At 52.1% G+C, this 19,457-nt stretch overlaps 1 protein-coding gene across 1 annotated transcript in view; it reads right to left on the bottom strand.

Moving 5' to 3' along the window:
• Positions 1 to 2,964: 2,964 nt before the first annotated feature.
• LOC131838326 (IQ motif and SEC7 domain-containing protein 3-like) overlaps positions 2,965 to 19,457 on the bottom strand; it is a 31,043-nt gene continuing 14,550 nt past the window's right edge. The window contains 5 exon segments of the mRNA XM_059184284.1: positions 2,965 to 6,896; positions 8,706 to 8,920; positions 8,923 to 9,852; positions 9,972 to 10,095; positions 15,691 to 16,262. Coding sequence (XP_059040267.1) covers positions 6,731 to 6,896; positions 8,706 to 8,920; positions 8,923 to 9,852; positions 9,972 to 10,095; positions 15,691 to 16,262 — 2,007 coding nt within the window. The 3' untranslated portion in view covers positions 2,965 to 6,730.

Below are 19,457 nucleotides of genomic sequence, written 5' to 3'. Positions count from 1 at the left end.
AGACAATACATCAGTGGAACAGAACAGAGAGCCCAGAAAGGGACCCTCAACTCTATGGTCAACTAATATTTGAGAAAGTGGGAAAGAATATCCAATGGAAAAAAGACAGTCTCTTCAACACAGGGTGTTGGGAAAATTCGACAGCCACATGCAAAGAATGAAACTGGACCATTTCCTTACACCACACAGAAAAATAGACTAAAAATGGATGAAAGACCTAAACGTGAGTCAAGAATCCATCAAAATCCAAAGGAGAACACAAGCAGCAACCACTTTGACCTCAGCCACAGCAACTTCTTGATAGACCTATCTCCAAAGGCAAGGGAAACAAAAGCAAAAATGAACTATTGGGACTTCATCAAGGTAAAAAGCTTTTGCACAGCAAAGGAAACAGTCAACAAAGCCAAAAGATAATCGAAAGAATGGGAGAAGATATTCGCAAATGTCTTAACAGATAAAGGGATAGCATCCGAAATCTATAAAGAACTTAGCAAACTCAACACCCAAAGAAAAATAATCCAATCAAGAAATGGGCAGAGGACATGAACAGACATTTCTCCAAAGAAGACATACAAATGGCCAACAGACACATGAAAAAATGCTCAACATCATGTGACACCAGGGAAATAGAAATCAAAACCACAATGAGATGTCACCTCACACCGGTCAGAATGGTTCATGTTAACAAGTCAGGAAATGACAGATGTTGGCGAGATTGTGGAGAAAGGGGAACCCTCTTACACTGTTGGCAGGAATGCAAGCTGGTGCAGCTGCTCTGGAAAACAGTGTGGAGGTTCCTCTAAAAGTTAAAAATAGAGCTACCCTATGACCCAGCAATTGTACTACTACCCAAAGATACAAATGTAGTGACCCAAAAAGGCACCTGCACCCCAGTGTTTATAGCAGCAATGTCAACAACAGCCAAAGTGTGTAAAGAGCTCAGGTGTCCACCCACAGATGAACAGATAAAGATGTGGTATAAATAAATAAATAAATACACACACACAGAGAGAGACAATGGAATATTACTCATCTATCAAAAAAATGAAATCTCATCATTTGCAATGATGTGGATGGAACTAGAGGGTATTATGCTAAGTGAAATAAGTCAATCAGAGAAAGACAATAATATGATTTCATTCATATGTGGAATCTAAGAAACAAAACAGTTCACGGAGGAAGGGAAGAAAAAATAAAACGAGGAAATCAGAAGGGAGAAAAACCATAAGAGACTCTTAATCTCAGGAAACAAACTGAGGGCTGCTGGAGGGGTGCTGGGTGGGGGGATGGGGTAATTGGGTGATGGGCAGTAAGGAGGGCACATGATGTAGTGAGCACTGGGTGGCATATGTGACTGATGAATCGCTGAGCTCTATCTCCAAAACAAATAATACACCATATGTTAATTAACTTAATTTAAATAAAATACAATTAAATTAAAAGAAAAAAGAAGAGACCCTGTCCTTCTAACCTGCTGGGTGGTGGCAGTGTCGAGTTTTTAAAGCAGTGGAAATAAACACAGAGTCTATCCCGGCCTGCCCTGGGCCTCTTTCCACCCTCCTGCAGACTGATAAGGGCCAGCCTGGGCCCCAGCCTGCGCTCTCCTTCCTGGTGGAATTCCCCAGAAACAAAGTAACCATTCTGAGGTTACCCATGGCAGAGTAGGCAAGACATTCTCAAATAATTCCTTCCTAACCACGAAAGGCTAGCACCTCCCAGCCTGTTGAGTTGGATAGGCAATCTGTCTTCATTTCTGAATGTCCCCTCATAAGAACAAATCTGTTACACTCTGGCCAACACATTTCCAAGGAAATGAAATAATGTGATCTGACTAAAATGTCAAATTCTCTTTTTTTAAATTTTTTATTTTTTATAAACATATATTTTTATCCCCAGGGGTACAGGTCTGTGACTCACCAGGTTTACACACTTCACAGCACTCACCGAAGCACATACCCTCCCCAATGTCCATAATCGCACCCCCTTCTCCCAAACCCCTCCCCCCAGCAACCCTCAGTTTGTTTTGTGAGATTAAGAGTCACTTATGGTTTGTCTCCCTCCCAAATCCCATCTTGTTTCATTGATTCTTCTCCTACCCACTTAAGCCCCCATGTTGCATCACCACTTCCTCATATCAGGGAGATCATATGATAGTTGTCTTTCTCTGCTTGACTTATTTCGCTAAGCATGATATGCTCCAGTTCCATCCATGTTGTCCCAAATGGCAATATTTCATTTCTTTTGATGGGGGCATAGTATTCCATTGTGTATATATACCACATCTTCTTGATCCATTCATCTGTTGATGGACATCTAGGTTCTTTCCATAGTTTGGCTATTGTGGACATTGCTGCAATAAACATTCGGGTGCACGTGCCCCTTTGGATCACTACGTTTGTATCTTTAGGGTAAATACCCAATAGTGCAATTGCTGGGTCATAGGGCAGTTCTATTTTCAACATTTTGAGGAACCTCCATGCTGTTTTCCAGAGTGGCTGCACCAGCTTGCATTCCCACCAACAGTGCAGGAGGGTTCCCCTTTCTCCGCATCCTCGCCAGCATCTGTCATTTCCTGACTTGTTGATTTTAGCCATTCTGACTGGTGTGAGGTGATATCTCACTGTGGCTTTGACTTGTATTTCCCTGATGCCGAGTGATATGGAGCACTTTTTCATGTGTCTGTTGGCCATCTGGATGTCTTCTTTGCAGAAATGTCTGTTCATGTCCTCTGCCCATTTCTTGATTGGATTATTTGTTCTTTGGGTGTTGAGTTTGCTAAGTTCTTTATAGATTCTGGACACTAGTCCTTTATCTGATATGTCGTAAAATGTCAAATTCTAATATTGAACAAGAAACGGAGTAGACGCAGCAAGAGAAGGAACATCCAGGAAACCCTTCTGGCAATTCAGCCCAAAAGCTGCCCTCCGTGCACTTCCACGGAAATGACAGATACCCACACCCACCCTGCGTCTGTGATTCCCCTCAGAAAAGATAACCCAGCCCACCCCCCCTTCACTGGCCTTCAAACTGCTGAGGTGAACATTTCAGAAGGGAAATAGAGCAGAGCCAGATTCCCCAACCATGTGAAAACTGAGAGGGAGAAGCTTCCAGCACCCCAGGATCCTACCCCAGCTGATGTCTGGCTCCTCAGGCCAGGCTGCCAGGGCCCCTCTCATCTCAGCACCAGAGAAGATTTCCTCAGAGTGCAGGATGGCCCCCAAATGAGCTCCCCTCCCTCCCTAGCAAGCCCCAGCAAGTTCTTGCTGTCTGGGGAGTGGACCTGATCTCCAACCAGACCTGAGGCATCTGAGGGATCCCCCCACCGGGCCAGGGCCAGGCTGGGGAGGCATCTACCGACCTGTGCTTTCAAGTGAGAAAGATAATAATGGAAATAGCTAATATTCGTAAAGAACTGACTTAGCCTCAGTCACTGACATAAGCACTTTACATGCATTTTAAAACTGTAATTTGCATGACGTGGGTCCTATTGTCCCCATTTGACAAGCGAGGCCACAGGCCCTTTTCTCCTTTATAAAAAAAACCAAACACTTCCCAGGTAAACAGTGGAATGGACATGGCCTCTTGAGCTCAGGATGCCTCCTACTAATTCAATACACCCTGATTCAATACATTTCTTCTTGGAACGGATCTGCTAAGGAATCAGGGCATTAAGGGACGAAGAGATCAGCTTCCTAGAGCAGCAAGAGCCCGATTCCGGAGGCGACGTCACGGAATCCATGGCGCTCAGACGTAGGCCAGCAGCTGAGGTGGATTCTGCTTGGCCCCTTCTATCTTCCTTTTCTCCACAGGCCTGTAGATGGTAGGGGTCAGGGTCTCGCCCCATCCCCTCCTAGAAGCTTCCACCCTCTCCCCTTCCTGCCCAGCTACATCTCGGAGAGTGCAGTGGCCGGGGCTGTCTCAGTCTCCAACGGGATGGGTGATTTATGTCCTTTTATTCAGCAAGCAGCTTTGTACAGAATGGACGAGACATGCTGAATGTCACCAGGTGGGAGCAGAGACGCTGTGCAGAATCCCAATAAAGCCTTTTCGGCCTGGACAAAATGGCACCGGTGACTTTGTTATTATTGTGTGTGTTCTCTGGTGGGCATAAGGAAGAGGCAGCAGATGCCCAGAGGTGTTGGGAGAGCTGGCCTGAGTAGCAGGGAACCCCCCCGAACCCCAGCATCTGGCTCCCCTGTGAGTGCCTGCCCCCTTCCTGCCTCCCATCTCCCACGGACACCCTACAGGAGACAAGCCAGGCAGGCGGCAACTCGGACTTGGGTGAAGAGGTTCCCTTTTGGTGCTGTTTCCGCACAGAGGCTGGGTGTGCCGGCGAATAAAGCACAAGGGTCCGAGGCACCCACTGGGGCGGAGGGGGCTCAGCTCTACACTCCACTCTCCTGACACCCCTAGGCCTGCGGAAGTTCCGTCTCCCTGTCCACCCTCCTCTGCTCATCTCTCCCACTGACACCAGGTGTGTGAGTTCCCCTGAGGCCACGGCCACGCCTGCTCCTCCCTGCCCCCATCCTGTACTCCCAGGGATGCCCGGCACAGCCTCATTCCCAGCCCGGAGCAGGCACTGCGTGTTTGTGGCAGGAACTGTGAGCTCCCGGCTCTGGAGCCTGCGGGCTGCTCTGGGATGGCCTGGTGGCCTGACAAAGCATGGCCTTGACCTTTAGGGCAAATGATTCTGCAACCATCCCAGTGTGAGACAGTGACACTGAGGAATACGTAAGATCTCAGAGTCACCGGAGTTGAAGGGATCTTAGAGATCGCAGGGCTCGACCGTCTCGCTCGCTTTCCCGGTAAGGAAGCCGAGGCCCAGAGGAGGCCTCCCAGCAGGAGAGGAGCAGAGCCAGGCTTCAGAGCAGGCCCTGTCAGGAGCAGCTCTCTCTTGCCACCACACTGCCCCCTCATCCCTAGCCTGCTCCCCACCTCAGCGGCCAGCCTGGTCCCAGGCTCCCAGCGGCGCCCCTCCCCACGGGGGCTGCCTGTCTCCAGCCCACACACTCGGTCTCCCAGGGAGGATGGCAATTAGTTAGCATCGTGCTGCAGGGCGCCCGCACCACTGGGGCTGCCGGAAAACTGCGCGTTCCCAGTGTGCCAGGTCACTGTGGACCTCGCAGGTGAGAATTTCAGGACCAGGCCACAGGGCGACTGGGGAGGGCAGAGGAGACACAGTCAGTCAGGGCTGGGAGTGAAGCAGGAAGCCCCAGAGCGGGGAGACAAAGCAGGGTCCCCCAGGGGCACGGGGAGCCAGGAGAATGAAGCACTGAGGAGAGCACACCCCCACTCACCCTCCCACGGAAACAGGGCGGTGGGGGGTGGGGGGGCGGGAGTGGAATGGGGACAAAAGCAGATGAAAAGGCCGGAGAGATGAGCTAGATGGAGGGAAAGCCTGTGTGAAAGGAGACAGAGAAAACTTGATCTTTCTCCTCTTTCTATCATTTCCTCAGGGTCTCCCTTCAGGGCACCCTACCCAGCAGGGCTGATGCTGAGGAGAAAGGGGGGGCGAGGGAGAGGGAGAAGAGAGGAGGAGGGAGGAAGCACACTGATCCTTTCAGTTTCCTCTGCAAGACCCTCCCTCAGAGCAGCTCAAGCACTAGTGGGGGAGGGTCTGGTTGTCCAAATGGGGGGGGACTGAGTGCCGTCAACTACGGGGCATCCTGGGATTTCAAGGTCCCTCACATATGTCCAAGCCCCTGCTCTTCGGACTGTACTCAGTTAGACTGAGTGGATTCAGGAGCGTGACAGGGATTCCAGAGGACAACGGGATGACCCCTCATAATCCAGCCCCCTCCAGTCCACGGGCAGAGAACCGGAGGCCCCAGGGCAGGGACTTGTCCAAAGACACAGCACCAAGACTACTGCGTAAACAGAAGCCAGATCTCCGAGCTCCCTCTCCGGGCACAGTGACAATCTTGCCAGTCAGGCTACTCCCAAACCCTCGGGCAGGAGACCCCTGTCCCTCCTACAGCAGCCCCTTACTGCTCCAAGAGCAAGACGAAAGGGAGAGATTGTTTCAGAACCCCCGAGAAACAAGTCTGCTGACTTCCCAGGGAGAGGCTTCCGACAGCATGGTGACCTTCAAGAAGGGGGTCTGGAGCAGACTTTATGGGGCCTCAACTTCTCTCTCTGCCAGGGGCAAGGTGGCTTCGCGGCCCCAAGGATGCCACCCCAGACCTGGGGGCTCTCACCTGCCCACGCCTCCACGTGAACAGAGCCAAGAGCACTAGTGAAGCCAAGCCCACATCCTGCCCACATCTGTTGATCTTGGTGGTAAACGTATGTTTGTGGAATCACTGTATTTTCTTGCTCTGAAACCCTTCCATCTAACTCCCTTTTCCTGACTTGTGTTTGCCTCCACCAATATGAAACTGAACCCACATGGGGAGCAAGCCAGCCAGTGGGGGCTCAGGAGCTGGGCAGACGGCAGCAAGGTGGTGGGCTGAGGGTCTGTTCACCAGGCAGAGACAGTCCCCGTGTAGACCCAGTCCTCCTCTCTGGCCCCACAGGGTAGCAGGAAGGAGGCCTTTTCGTCTCCTTCGACCATTTCTATACCCCTGGTGCCTTCAGTGGGACCCAGCCTGGAGCCCGCTCAGTAAATGCAGGACCCCAGGAGGGGGAAACAAAGGCTGGTCAAGATACAGCAACGGGCCCAGACTCCAGGGGTCCTGTTCCCTCCCCTGTGTCCTGTGGGACCCTGGGCCATGCGTGGGGAGAGGGGCACTCACTCCAGCACATCGCGGTTGAACTGCTTCTTGCTGTTGCCTAGGAACTCCCCGATCATCTGCCGGCTGAGGCCCTTGCGCTGGAGCAGGAAGTGGGCCACTCCGATGGGGGTGTCGGGGATGAAGCCTCCAGAGATCAGGAACTGGATGCCTTTGTCTGGGTTTCTGGGGGTGGGAGTGGAGGTGGGAAGAAGAAGTAGAGAGTGAGCCAAGGCTGTCCACGACTTCCTTCCTCCCTTTCTTCCAACCCAGGGAAGCTACAGAAGTGCCTGGAAGCTTCTGGGAAGAATTCCATCAAAAAGTCAGGATTCCTTCTGCTGCAGACGGGCTCCTTGTCCCAGGGGCTTCACCTAGGAATTTTGTCTTCCTGAACACCCCCACCCCCCCCACCCTTATACACACACAGGAGTGAAGATAGCATGGGGAGAGAAGGAGTTAGGTCTGGCAGACGAAGAGAATTCCAGAGCAAGTGGAGAGGTTTCTTTTTGTCTTCCCTGAAAGGCCCGGAGGCTTGCCACGAAGGCCCTTCCACCCAGTCTGTGTTCTGTCGTCTGTATGCAGTACTCGCCCCAGAAGCAGGGCTCTGGGGAGCAGAGGGGAGCTCTCCTACCGCACTGGCCACAGGGACACATGAATCCTGCTCTCCATCATTCACTTTCTCAAGCTCTAGTCTCTACGTGTGGATGTAGGTACTGTGTTTTTAGGAAATGTGCTCACAGTATGGCCTGCAAATCCATGCTGTTCCCTGAACTGTATCTGACTGGTTCAGGAGAAGCTAAGTACAGAACCAGAGGGCAAGCGTTTAGAACCTTTTATAGCACTCTGACATTTTTGGGATAACCAAGCATGTGATTGTTTTTCTAGCAACTCATTTTTATTGCATTTCACAAAAGTATCAGCCACCACTTAGTCCGTGAAAACCCAGACTGGTCCTTTACTACAGAGAGTTTGAGAACCACTGTCTTGAGGGATCCCAGGGTCTGCGTGAGTGTGAGCTCACAACTCCCCTTACTTGTGTGAGCCTGCTTCTTTTCTGTAAAATGGCATAATAAGGCCATCTCTAGATATTGTTGGGAAGTTTGCAGATGTTTTATGTAAGGTGAGCCAGGAACAGTAGCTGTTCCTCCCTGGAATAGAAGTTTCTGGAGACCAGGGCATGTGTCCTCCTCATCTCCATGGTCAATGCGCCCGGCATTCAATAAGTGACAGTTGAGTGAATAAGTGAACGGACACGTGGCTGGGAGAGATGTTCAATCTCCTGGCTCGGGGCTCTGAAGGAAGGGGTGAACGCAGGGTGGAGATGGGATTTCCACGGGAGGGGTGCGTGTACACTGCTGGCCCCCGGCTCTCTACATTCTAGTTGCAAGGACAGTTCTGGCTGGGGCTCTGGCTGGGGACTCTGAACCAAAACCCTTGTTCATTTTCCTGCTTTCCTTCTCCTGTTCACTTCTGTGCCACCTCTGTGTCCTTGTCGCCGCCCCCCTTTTATCCCCGCCCCTCTCCTGCCTTTTACCTGGATTCCTTGTGCTCCTTCTCTTCCTTCTCACCCACCCAGACCCTCCCTTGCCTTTCCTCGTTTTCCTCCGTGCTCCCTCCTTGACGTCATCCCCCTGAGACGATGCTGATTCCTTGGCCTCGGGTCTGCCTGAAGGATTTCGTCTCAATCCTCATACGACCTGGACTATTAGTTAATACTGCATTTTCTTTTCAATTCCCTCACTTTTCAAGCCCTAGTAAGCAGGAATAGTGCTGAAAGCATGGGCTTGATGTGTTGTTTTGTCCCTAATCCTGAACATAAATTTGTGAACCATTAAAAAGAAAACGTGCATCCCTACCCAGCACCTCCAGGAGCAGGTGCGGCACAAATGTCACCAGGCAGGGCGCTGGGATGATGCCATTGTAGCCCCTGCCCCCTCCCCGCCGACCAAGAGATTCCTGGGTCTCCCCAGAGCTCCCGAGTCGGTGCTCACTCACATGTTGGAAAGGTTGAGGCCGATGCGGTAGAACCGTTTGCATAGGATGTCCGTTGAGAGCGTGGGCGACTTGCCGCTGGCGGGGTTCTCTCAGTGGTAGCGCGGCAGGCTCAGAATCATGGCTTGCAGGGCCTCCTGGGAGGCTGAGGCTGATGCTTCCGAGCCTGACTTGGCCGACTTGGTGGACGTGCTGCTGCTGCTCAGCGGCTCCGAGTTGTCGCAGCCTCAGCCTCAGTCCCTTTCCCCACCTCCCCAGTCCCCTCCTCCGCCACCTCTGCCTCGGCCGCCACCGTGGCCCCCTCCACCAGCGCCTCCACAGCACCCCCAGGAGGGTGGGTGCTCGGGGACCCGCTGGCTCCAGCCTCTGCGCCAGTGTTTTCGGCGGGCCCGTCCCCCTGAGCCGCGGTTGTGGCCACCGAGGCCTCCTGCCCCGGGGCCTCTCCCTGCTCGGCTTTGCCCACCGTGGGCTCCGCCAGGGCCTGGGCGGTCTGCGTGCCCAGACAGTTGGCCACTGACAGAGCCGTGGCGGAGAAAACAGAGATGTTCTGGTTGGCGATTTGCACGGTGATGTCCCGGAAAGCCATCATGAAGGTACTGCCGTGGCCCTGGGGCAGGCCGGCGGCCTCGGCGGCGGCCTCTTACCCCGGAGCGGGCGCGGGCGCGGGCGCGGGGCGGGCACTGCAGAGCTCCGGCATCTCGGCCTCTAGGCCTGGCGGCCCCGCGCCCGCGTGCAGGGCCTGGTGGAGCTGGTAGGCGCTGCTCTCCTGCGGGGAGCACATGGTCTTGAGGTTCCAGGTTCTGAGCGCGTCGTGTATGGACTTGGCCAGGGACTGCACCTGCTCAGTGAAGGAGTCCTCCAGCTCGGTGAGCGTGCCCGCGAAGGTGGGCGGCAGGGAGGGCGAGCGCACCAGTGGCAGCCCCATGAGGCCGTAGCCCTCCATGAGCGCCTTCTCGGCCGCCAGGCTCTCAGCAGTGGGCGCGCGGACTTTGCGCAGGGAGATCCGTCGCGGCAGGCGGCTCTCCAGGAGCGAGTTGCGGATCTTCTTGAAGTTCTTGTTGAGCTGGTACTGGCGGAAGGCGGTTTGGATGGTGCAAGCGGCGCGCCGGGACAGGCGGTGGCCCCCGTACTTGTGTTCTAGCATTTCCATCTGTGGCAAGAACAGGTAGGAGAAAGAGCGCGGTGAGGCCTGGGGCGGGGGAAGGGAGGGGGTGCGGGGGGACTAAAGAGCCAAAGTCTGAAACTCCTGCATGTCACGGCCTGGGATACCAGATGCTTGTCAAGACTCCTAGATGTGTAGGATATAGGACTGGCTTCCCAGCGGTTGGCGATTTCCGGGGGGCGGGGGGTGGAGCGGGTAGAGGTCAGGGCGTTGCATTTGGGGATCAGATAGCTGTTTGTTCCAAAGCGTTCATATCAGAGATCTGTATGTAAGTCCTTATGGGTGAAATACAGGGGATCTTGAGTTTGTATTAAAATACTCCATCAAAAAAACTGGAACCATTAGAGGAAACAATATTAACGAAAATTGTTAGAACTGGGGGGTGGTTATCTGAAAGTTTACTACACTATTCTTTCTACTTGTGTGCACATTTAAAACAATAACAAATTAAAAATTAAACAGGAATGTGTAAAAAATAATGCTGCTCCTCCCGTTCACCTTTCTTCCTCATCACTGAATTGCGGAAATTCCCAACCCTGGGATCATCATAAGGGGATGACTGGGGATTGATCAATGTGTTCCTGATACCCAGCCCAAGGGCTGGCACATAGTAGATGCTCAATAAATGTGAATTTAATAGATGGAGGACAGAGGAGTGGGTGGACGGATATTTTAAGAGTGGGAGTCCCTCCAGGCTACCATAATTTGGGCGCCCCATATTATGGGTGCCCCATAATTTGGGCCACCTCTGTTCCCAACAACACAATAACCTTTAGCCACATTGGCTCACCAGCCACTGCAGGTGGAGTGACTGCCTCTCACGACCTCAGCGATCCGCTGGGTTCCCTCCCCATGGGTGCCCCCCTATCCCCGGACCAACAGAGGCATCCTTCTAGCCCAGGAAAACTGACAGGCACAACCCCAACCCTTAGGGATGATCCCGGGTAAAATGGCATGACATCAATCCTATCTTCGGTTCTTCTGTCTCACCATTCAGGGCCCTTCCCCATCCCCAGACCTAGTGGCCGTATGCTTTCTATCTTCCTCAGTCTGGCTGTCCTCTCTGAAAATAGGGGGGAAGCTGAATCTCACTAAGATTTGAGTGGCCAGTAGGTATCCTAAGTTCAGCTGCTTGACATTCCACGCTGAGGCCCTTAGTCACAGCTACCTAATGTTCTCTGCCATATGATAGTTTGGCCCTTTGAGGCCAAGAGGAGAGTGACTCTGATACTTCACCTTCTTTTAAAGGGTTCACCTGATTAGGTCAAGCCGCCTGGGGTGATTTTCCTTTGATTCACTTAAGGTCAACTGAGTGGTAACCTAATCACAGGAGGGATTCCTTATTATGCCCTCTAGTCCCACAGCACTTCCCATGGAAGGGAATTATACGGATGTGTGCACTAGGGGGGCGGGAATCTCGGGCTGTCTGAGTTCTGCCTCCTGGAACGTTCAGACAGTTGCCTACAGGGTTTCATCATGTACCCAGGATCTCCAGAGAAAGAGAAACTCCTGATATCTCAGAGGCATTTCATTGTTGCTTTCACAGAAATCACATCAGAGGGGAGAGATCACTGTGGCTCAGCTCAGTGTCCCCGCAGAACTCTGGCAGGCTCCCTGAGGTCTGGAATGGCCAATCGGCCTTAACGAGGCAGGAGAGCCCTCCAAGGTGCAAACTGAGGGGAGGTGACCACTTAATTGCCTCCTTCTGTCCATTTCTGTCTGGAGGACCAGGAGAAACAGACACCAGGCAGAGATTCTTACTTCTTTCTAACCTGGCCTACTCACGCTTTGAGGGAAACGCTAGGCCCAAGAGCATTCTCTTCAGGTTATGAGATGCTATTGGCAACAGAGGGAAGTTATGAAACCCCATTGCCTGAAATGCTTCCAGAATGGGAAAGATGTCCATTTCCCTAGCACAGTATCATCCTTCCTGGAGAGAGAAGGCTGAGCTAAGCCTAGGAGACTTCTACCAGCCTGTGTCCTAGTGTCCCAAGCAGAGAAGAAAACCAGATTTTGAATATCTTTAATCTGTTCCCATCAAGTTCTCCACTAGACTGTAAGCCCCACGAATGCACAGACTCTGCCATGTTCACTCCTTTATCCCCAGTGCTTAGAGAGCACCCAGCACACAGTAGGACTACAGTGGATATTTACTGAATACATTAAAGAATTAATTGCAAAGTTATCTTTGTGACTCTCAAACCCCCCCCCCCAACCTAACCCATAACTTTCTTCTCCTGGAACTGATGTATTTCACTTGCATTTCCAAACTCTACTGTGTCACTGGCTCCTTTCCACCTGCCTACAGACCCTCCCAGATCTCCCCAGGATAAAACATAACTCCTCTTGACTTCACTGCTCTGGGGCACTGGCCCAGGCTCTTTTTCTCTGTTTGCCACCAGACCTCTTGGAAAACTAGTCTATACCCTCTGCCTCCTTCCGTGAACAAGTGCCAAACAGCCAACCCAACCCTGTGTGCGCCGACTCCTCAGGGTCTGCCTCCTGCTCCCACCAGTCTTCTAAAGTGACTCTCAGGAAGGTCACCAGAGACCTTTAATCATGAAACCTGATGGTCCGTCCTTCACTCTCCCTCTGCCCCTTTTCCACAGTTCTTGGTGTGTTTATCACCTTGAGACTCTGTCCTCAGCTCTCACCACCCAGTCTACCTTGGTCTGCCTGCTTCCATAGCCCTTTCATCCTACATTCTGACCGCGAAACCCCTACGCATGTCAGTTACGAGTCCCACGTGGGCCATCTTCCACTCTGCAGACACATCTGAGCCCTTCCGGACATTCCATAACTGCCGTGTTGGACATTGTCAGAGCAGCCTCTGGTAACTGATAATTAGGCACCAATTAAGAGGGAAGCTGTCTCAGGCAGAGCCTTTGTGGCAACATCTACAGGCTAATGTCTTCTCACCTCTTATGTGAGAACCTTGTTTCCTATCATAACTTCACTCTACTTTAATGGACCGATGAACAAGCCTTAGGAGAGATACTCAGGCCCAGATCTGCTTCTTCCCGGCTGGTTGACCTTGAGCAAGTTTCCTAACATCTCTGATTCTCCACTTTCTTATCTGTTAAATGAAACTAATCCTGCTTATCCTGTACCTTGTTATGAGATTTGAACTGTTCGTATAGTGCTTGGCACATAATAGGTATACAGTAAGTGGTAACTTGATGACAATGATGATGATGGGAATGACTCTCAAATTTCCGTTCCTAGGCTTGATCCGAGACATGGATTTCCAACAACCCACAGATCCCCCTGTACTCCTATACAAAGCCCCTGTCTTCCCCCACCTCCCTTAACCAGCTCTAGGACTTCTTTTTTTGCATACAGAGCCTTGGCTGTTACATTCTCCAGGCTGGGAAACTTGCATTTGACCATGGGTTCTCCTTCACCCTTGCCTCTGCATTTGTCAGCCTCAAAGCCTTTATTCCACACCCCCCACCCCAATACCTTTTGCATCAACCTGACCCGACTGTTGCCATGTGAGGCTGTCTTTGGCTCCCCACTTGGACCCTCTGGCAACCTCCCCACTGCCTTCCTGCTTCTTGTTCACACCTACCATCCACCCTACATGACCGTGATCAAGGGTCTTGAAGAGCCGATGTGATGCTTTGTGTTGCTTGAGAGCATCACCCAGAATAAGTAGAAGTGTTTCCTGTTGGCCTTGTGTTGCTTGAGAGCATCACCCAGAATAAGTAGAAGTGTTTCCTGCTGGCCTTCCGATCCTGATCAACCTGGCCTCAGCCTCCCTCCCATCGTCTACTCCTACGCCAAGCCTGCATACACACTGGCTGGACTCCTGCGCTTCCCCCAGCCCACGCTAGGCTTTCCTGCCCTGAGCATTGGCTCAGCCTTGTCACTCAGTCTGCTACATTCTTCCCTTTCTTCGAGACCTGCCTCCAATGTGCTTCCTCTGTGAAGCCTTCTCAGTCCCCCAACCCGACGGGGGGCTCCTCATTTCAGGTGCCCATGGAGAACGTTGTTTCTTACTTCTTTCCAACACTCAGTTCTCTCCACTCACCTTTGGGATATTTATCTAACCCACCCTTCTCTCCACCTCACTGACCCCAACTCAAACAGAGCAGAAGTAATTCGAGCCCTCTGATCCATGCCCAGCACCCAGCACAGAGCCTGGCAAGGAGCAACTGCTCATTGTGGTATTTGAATTCAATTGTTGGATCTTCTCCATTTGTTCCAGCGCATTTAACACAACCATCTCCCATTTATTCCAGCCTTGTGCCTGCTGCAACCCCAGCCTGCACTGTCCCCCACTGTTTCTTTCCCGACCTTTATGGCCCACGCTCTGTTGCCCCACAAACTGTACCTTACAGACAGGACGGTATTATGTCTCTCTATTCCTGGGGCCCAGCATCAAGCCGGAGCCATGGCTGGGGCTTGATAAATGTTTGCAGACAGGAACTCAACTGAACTCTCTCCTATATCCCAGGGAAAATAAAAATCTAGGCTCTCTTCCGGATCTGGGCTTGGAGTCAAATGCTGCATTCTCCCCTTTCCCTCCACTATCTCGCCCCCAACCAGGGCTCGGGAACTTGGCAGGGTCCCAGATCAGCTCTGTCTACCCAGCCAGGTCCTCCCAAGCGCCCTAACACTTTTCTTTTTTTAACCGGTGCCAGATTAGAGCTAAAAGAGATGGACACGGGGGTGGGGGAAAGTGGGGGGTGGGCCCAGGGAGGGAAGGTCTCTGGGCCCACCGGCCTAAGAGCAGCTCAGCTCACTTCTCTCTAAACCCCATGAATCATGGGTAATTGTAGCCTCGCCTCCTCCCAAGAGAGCAATCTCTCAGCTTCTGCCAGGAGAAGGGGTGGAGGGGAGCTTGGGGGGCTCTGTCTGTCTAATGAGCCTCTTAGTGTTAATTAGAACACGCTCCCTCTTTTCAGGTTGCTGCCGCAGCCGGGCCCGAGGAAGGCAGCAGAGAGAGGGCCGCCAAGTCAGGCTGGGAGAGGAAGAGCAGCTAGCTGCTGCCTGGGGGTGGGAGGGGCGGCAGTGCTGGGGAAGGAGGGAGCCAGCCCGAGGTGGGGGGTGGCTTTCACACGTGAGCGAGGATTTCCTCTGATCCAAGATTTCCCAGCTGAGAATGTTTAAACATTACGTGGAATGAGCCTGCAGAACTTGGCAAGGGAAGGCTTCCAGGAGGCTTAGGGGCAGACAGTAGGGGTGGGAGCGGGGAGAAGCTCGGAGATGCTAATGGCGGCCCCCAGGGGAAGCTGGCCTGCGCCTGGCACCTGTCGGGATGGGACCCCTGCGTCTTCCCTGTGTTCCCACCTCCCTGTCTGCTGTCCAAAACACAGAAAGTGCTCGACACAACAGGGTACTGAGGCCTGCCTAGGAGTAAGGATGCTCTTGGGAAACTCTCTGGGCCCCAGCCAGCTAGGGTTGGGGGCTACTAATGACTCTGCTCCTCCTCAGTCACAGAGACTGCCTCAGGGAGAGCTACTGCTATGGGGAGCCTGCTTTGAACCCCAGATTGGGCTCCTCGCTGTCACCAGTGCTCCCACAACACGCCGTCCACCGCTTCCTTGGAACCTACCCCTTTGCTGCCCTTGTGAAAGACTTGGGATAAAATCAAAGACTGTGAGTCCCAGTCTTGGCTGGACTGCAGACATACACTTAGGGACGTGTCCTTGGGTGAGTTACTTGTTACGGCTAAGCCTCAGTCCCCTCATTCCTCAAATGGGGGTAGCAGTAGTCCCTAGCTCACCGAGATATCCTGCAGATCTGGGAAGATAATGCATAAGAAATGCTTAGAACCTCATCTGGCCCAGATTAGGGCTGTTAGTGCTACTTAGTACCCACTACATGTCAGTGCCCACCCCTGGAGTGAGCTCCTTGAGGCCTGGAACTTCGTCTTTTGTAGTGCAGTGGCCCAGGCCTTGCACATAGCAGCTGTGCGGTAGTGCTCGCTGAATTGGATGCAGGTGGACAGAAGGACAACCCTTGACTGGCACTGCCTTCACCATCATCTGAAGGCTGGCCCCTGATGCCATCCAGGGCCATGGTGGGACTCTCATCTTCAGAGGAAGAACAAGTCTTAGATATTCCAGAATAATCTCTTGTTTCTTCAATGAGGAAACTGGAATGTTGGAAACATAATCAACCACCTCTCCCCTTAAGAGGGTGATCACCTCACGGATGAGGCTGGACCCCAAGGCTCGGGTAGGGGAGATCACTTGTAGAAAGTACTGCTGTCCAAAAAAGAAAACATGACTTCCACCCAGGACCTGACGTGGGGTCAAGGCCTGGCTGCTACGGACCACCGCCACATGGTCCCCTGGTTTGGATGGCACAGAGACCATGCCATTTGGATATCCCACACGGGCTCCAACAGGGTCCTCCTCAGCAGTGGCACACAACAGGATCCGAACTCCCTCGAGAGCAAGGATGAATGTGGAACTCACTCAGCTGCCCTATGCATCCTCCCCACACCACTTTCCTAAAGGACCCCCCAATAGGACCTGCATGTTCTTTGTCCTGGGAGGTTGTAACCTCAAGGACCACTGTGAGATAAAGTGACAGAGCTGAGGGCAGAGGGAATGGAGGACAGGAGAAGCCAGACTGGAGGACCTCCCCACTGTGTGAGTATGAGGAGAGGCCTTGGGGGCTGGGAAGCAGGGATGTCTGGAAGGCGGACTCATTCATTCTTTCGTTCATTCGTTCGTTCTTTCATTCATTTGTTTGTTCTTTCACTCCTGTGTTCGTCCAGTGTGAAGCATGTCTTAGGCACCAGGGACTGTGCGGGGTGCTGGGAAGCAAAGGTGGGCAAGAGCTGTATATCATCTAACACACAGCTCTGAGCAGTGCTCAGTCCCCACAGAGACTACAAAGGTGTTCTGTGCACAGTCTGCTCGACTCCGTGACAGCCCTGAGGACGACATAGCCCCTGCCTTTATGGGTGGGACAGCTCTCAGGAGGCACAGAGTCATCAGAGGGGCACTCCGTGAAAGCACACAGCCAGGCTCAGGGATACTGAGCTGAGATGCGGAGTATGAGCAGAGATCTCCCCAGTGACGTGTGCTGGAGGGACAAGTGGGGAGTATTCCCAGCAAAGGAAATAAAATCTGCCAAGGCCCAGAGGCAAACGACAGCACAGAGGTCTGGAGCAAGGCAAGTGGGAAAGGCTGGAAACCCACTTGGGAGCGGGGCAGGAGATGGAGTTGTGTCTGGTGATAGGAGACCTTGGAGAAGTCTTTGTCCTGCACACAGAGAGGAGCCATGCAAGGCTTTCAGACAGATACCGTGATCAGATGTGCTCTCCAAGAGGGCTCAGTGGCAGCGTGGAGATCAGTTTGGAGGAAGCACAGCTCCAAGTAGGGGAATGTGTGGCCTCCCCCGCCCAGGGGCTCAGGCAGGAGAGGATGGTGGCCTACCCTGGGGTGGGAGTAGTGGGGGTGGCAGGAGGGGGTGGGAATTGGAGAAATAGTTAAGATGTAGCAGCAGTGGAGGTTGGGTTGTAGCAGATGTGGAGGAGCGAGAAGCCACAGAAACTGCCTAGGATTCTGGACTGGCTGATGGAGCAAGACTAGCAGTTGGTGGACTAGGGAGATAATGACTGTCCAAGATCCTTCCAGTCCAAGTGCGACAGTATTTGTGCAACTGTTGGGACTGACAGAATCAGAATACCATATCCTAGGTCTCAAGGAAACCCAAAGCAGAGCCAGGTCCTGGCCCCAGGTCTTATGCCCCTCTCCCTCTTCAGCTCCCTTAGTATTTTCCCCTTTTCATCCCTGAGCATCTTCTTCATGCCAGGAACTGTGTCAGGCACTGGGGATATAATGATGAATAATAAGTCATGCGTCCTGCCTTCAAGGAGTGGTCAAATCAACAGGGAATGAGGATATAGGACTGAAGGGCTATGACTGGGAACGGCTGGGTGCGGGAGGGTCACAGAGAAGGGACATCCAACACAGGCTTGGGAGGGCAGGGAAAGCTGCCAGGAGGAGGAAAGAGAACCACCATTCTGTCTCAAAGTAAAATAAAGAGTAATTGAGGCCAAGTGCCAAGTGAGGAGGGGAGCATGAAAGTTAGCGGTAGAGGCAGAGGGAACAGCATGTACAAAGCCCCAAAGAGATAGGAGGCAATGGAGGCCAGAGAAGTTAAGCAGCTTGCCGGAGGTCACACAGTTCATTTGCAGAAGAGACAGAAGTTGAGTTCAGTCTCTTATGAATGTGTGCCGCATTTTTAATCACTTTTCTCTAGCCCCTCACTTTTTGCCCTCTTCCTACCTCCCTCCCATCTATGCTTGACCCAGATACTCAATCCAGGGGAGTGGGCTGTTCCCCGAGGCTGGGTTCACTCAACAAAGGCTCCTGTCACACCCTCTGCCAACCCTCCCGCACATTTCCCACCCCACTCCTGTTGGTCCGACATGCAGAACCGTCTATCAGAATGATGTGCACTATAAAAAGGTCCATGATACCGATCAGAGCAACTCTCCATCTGCCATCGTGGCTCAGAATTAAACTAATTCTCCCGCCCAAGTTGAAGCACAGATTTCTCTCAGTTTTATTGGCCCGATAATCCTTAAAATGAACTACACTCTCTTTGGGGGTCAGTAGGGACCATTTTCTTCTTGTTACCTCACTCTCTTGTTGCTTTTCACACCATAGTTATCCAAATATTATTCACTCAATGAGCTCTTCCTATGTCCAAGACCCTCTGCTAGGTGCTGGGGGAACGGTACGAAGATGGACGGTAGATGGTCTCTGTCCTCAAGGAGCACAGTCTTGTGGAACTGGGAAGATGTCTTCTCTGGGCCAACTGACCAGCCACATCATACTGTAGTGTTCCAGATGGACTGTCTGCCAACCCCTGCCTGGGCATTCCCAGGAACACAAACTCACTACCTCACAAGCAAGGCCTTCTATATTTTTAAGAGCTCTGATTGTTAGTTGAGCTAAAAGCTTCCTTTCCTGTAGCTTTCTTACGTTAGTATCACTATTTTTGTCTGGAGTGATAGAAAATATATCTAATCCCTTTTTCACATGCCAGCTCTTCCATATTTAAAAGTTGTTTTCGTGTCTACAATTTCTCCATATGGATCCAGTCAATCCTCTTTTCCTTCTTGGGAGAACCTTGGAATCCTCGGCGTTCTTACCTGCTTCTTAAACACAGCCCCAAGAATCAAGGACGGGCTCCAGATAGGCCCTGACCAGGAACCAGTGTGGGGCTCTAGCCAGCTGCTTCCTTATCCAGGGGGCTTTATCTACCCTGCTGTGCACTGCTGGACTCACTTTGGCACCTGATTTCCTGGTTATTGACTCCTTTTGAACTTACAGTCAACAGAAGCCCTAAGGTCTCTCTCCCAGGGCCAAGCCTGCCCATCTTGTACGAATTCTGTGGGCTTTTCAAAGCTAAGAGAACTTTAGATGTTTTTCCCTATTTCATTTGGACTTTTTCATTTAAATCTTTATGTCTGGATAAGATTTTTACAAAATCTTGGATTCTGTCACCGAGGTATTTTGCTGTCCCCTTTCAGCTTTGTGTCATCAGAAATTAGTGCCTTGTCAAAACCCGTCGAACAGAACAAGACCAAGGACAGCACACCACTCACCTCCCCCAGGAAT

The sequence above is a fragment of the Mustela lutreola genome, chromosome 8 (genome assembly GCF_030435805.1).
Source record: "Mustela lutreola isolate mMusLut2 chromosome 8, mMusLut2.pri, whole genome shotgun sequence".
NCBI lineage: Eukaryota > Metazoa > Chordata > Mammalia > Carnivora > Mustelidae > Mustela > Mustela lutreola.
This window is presented reverse-complemented; position numbering and strand designations above follow the sequence as displayed.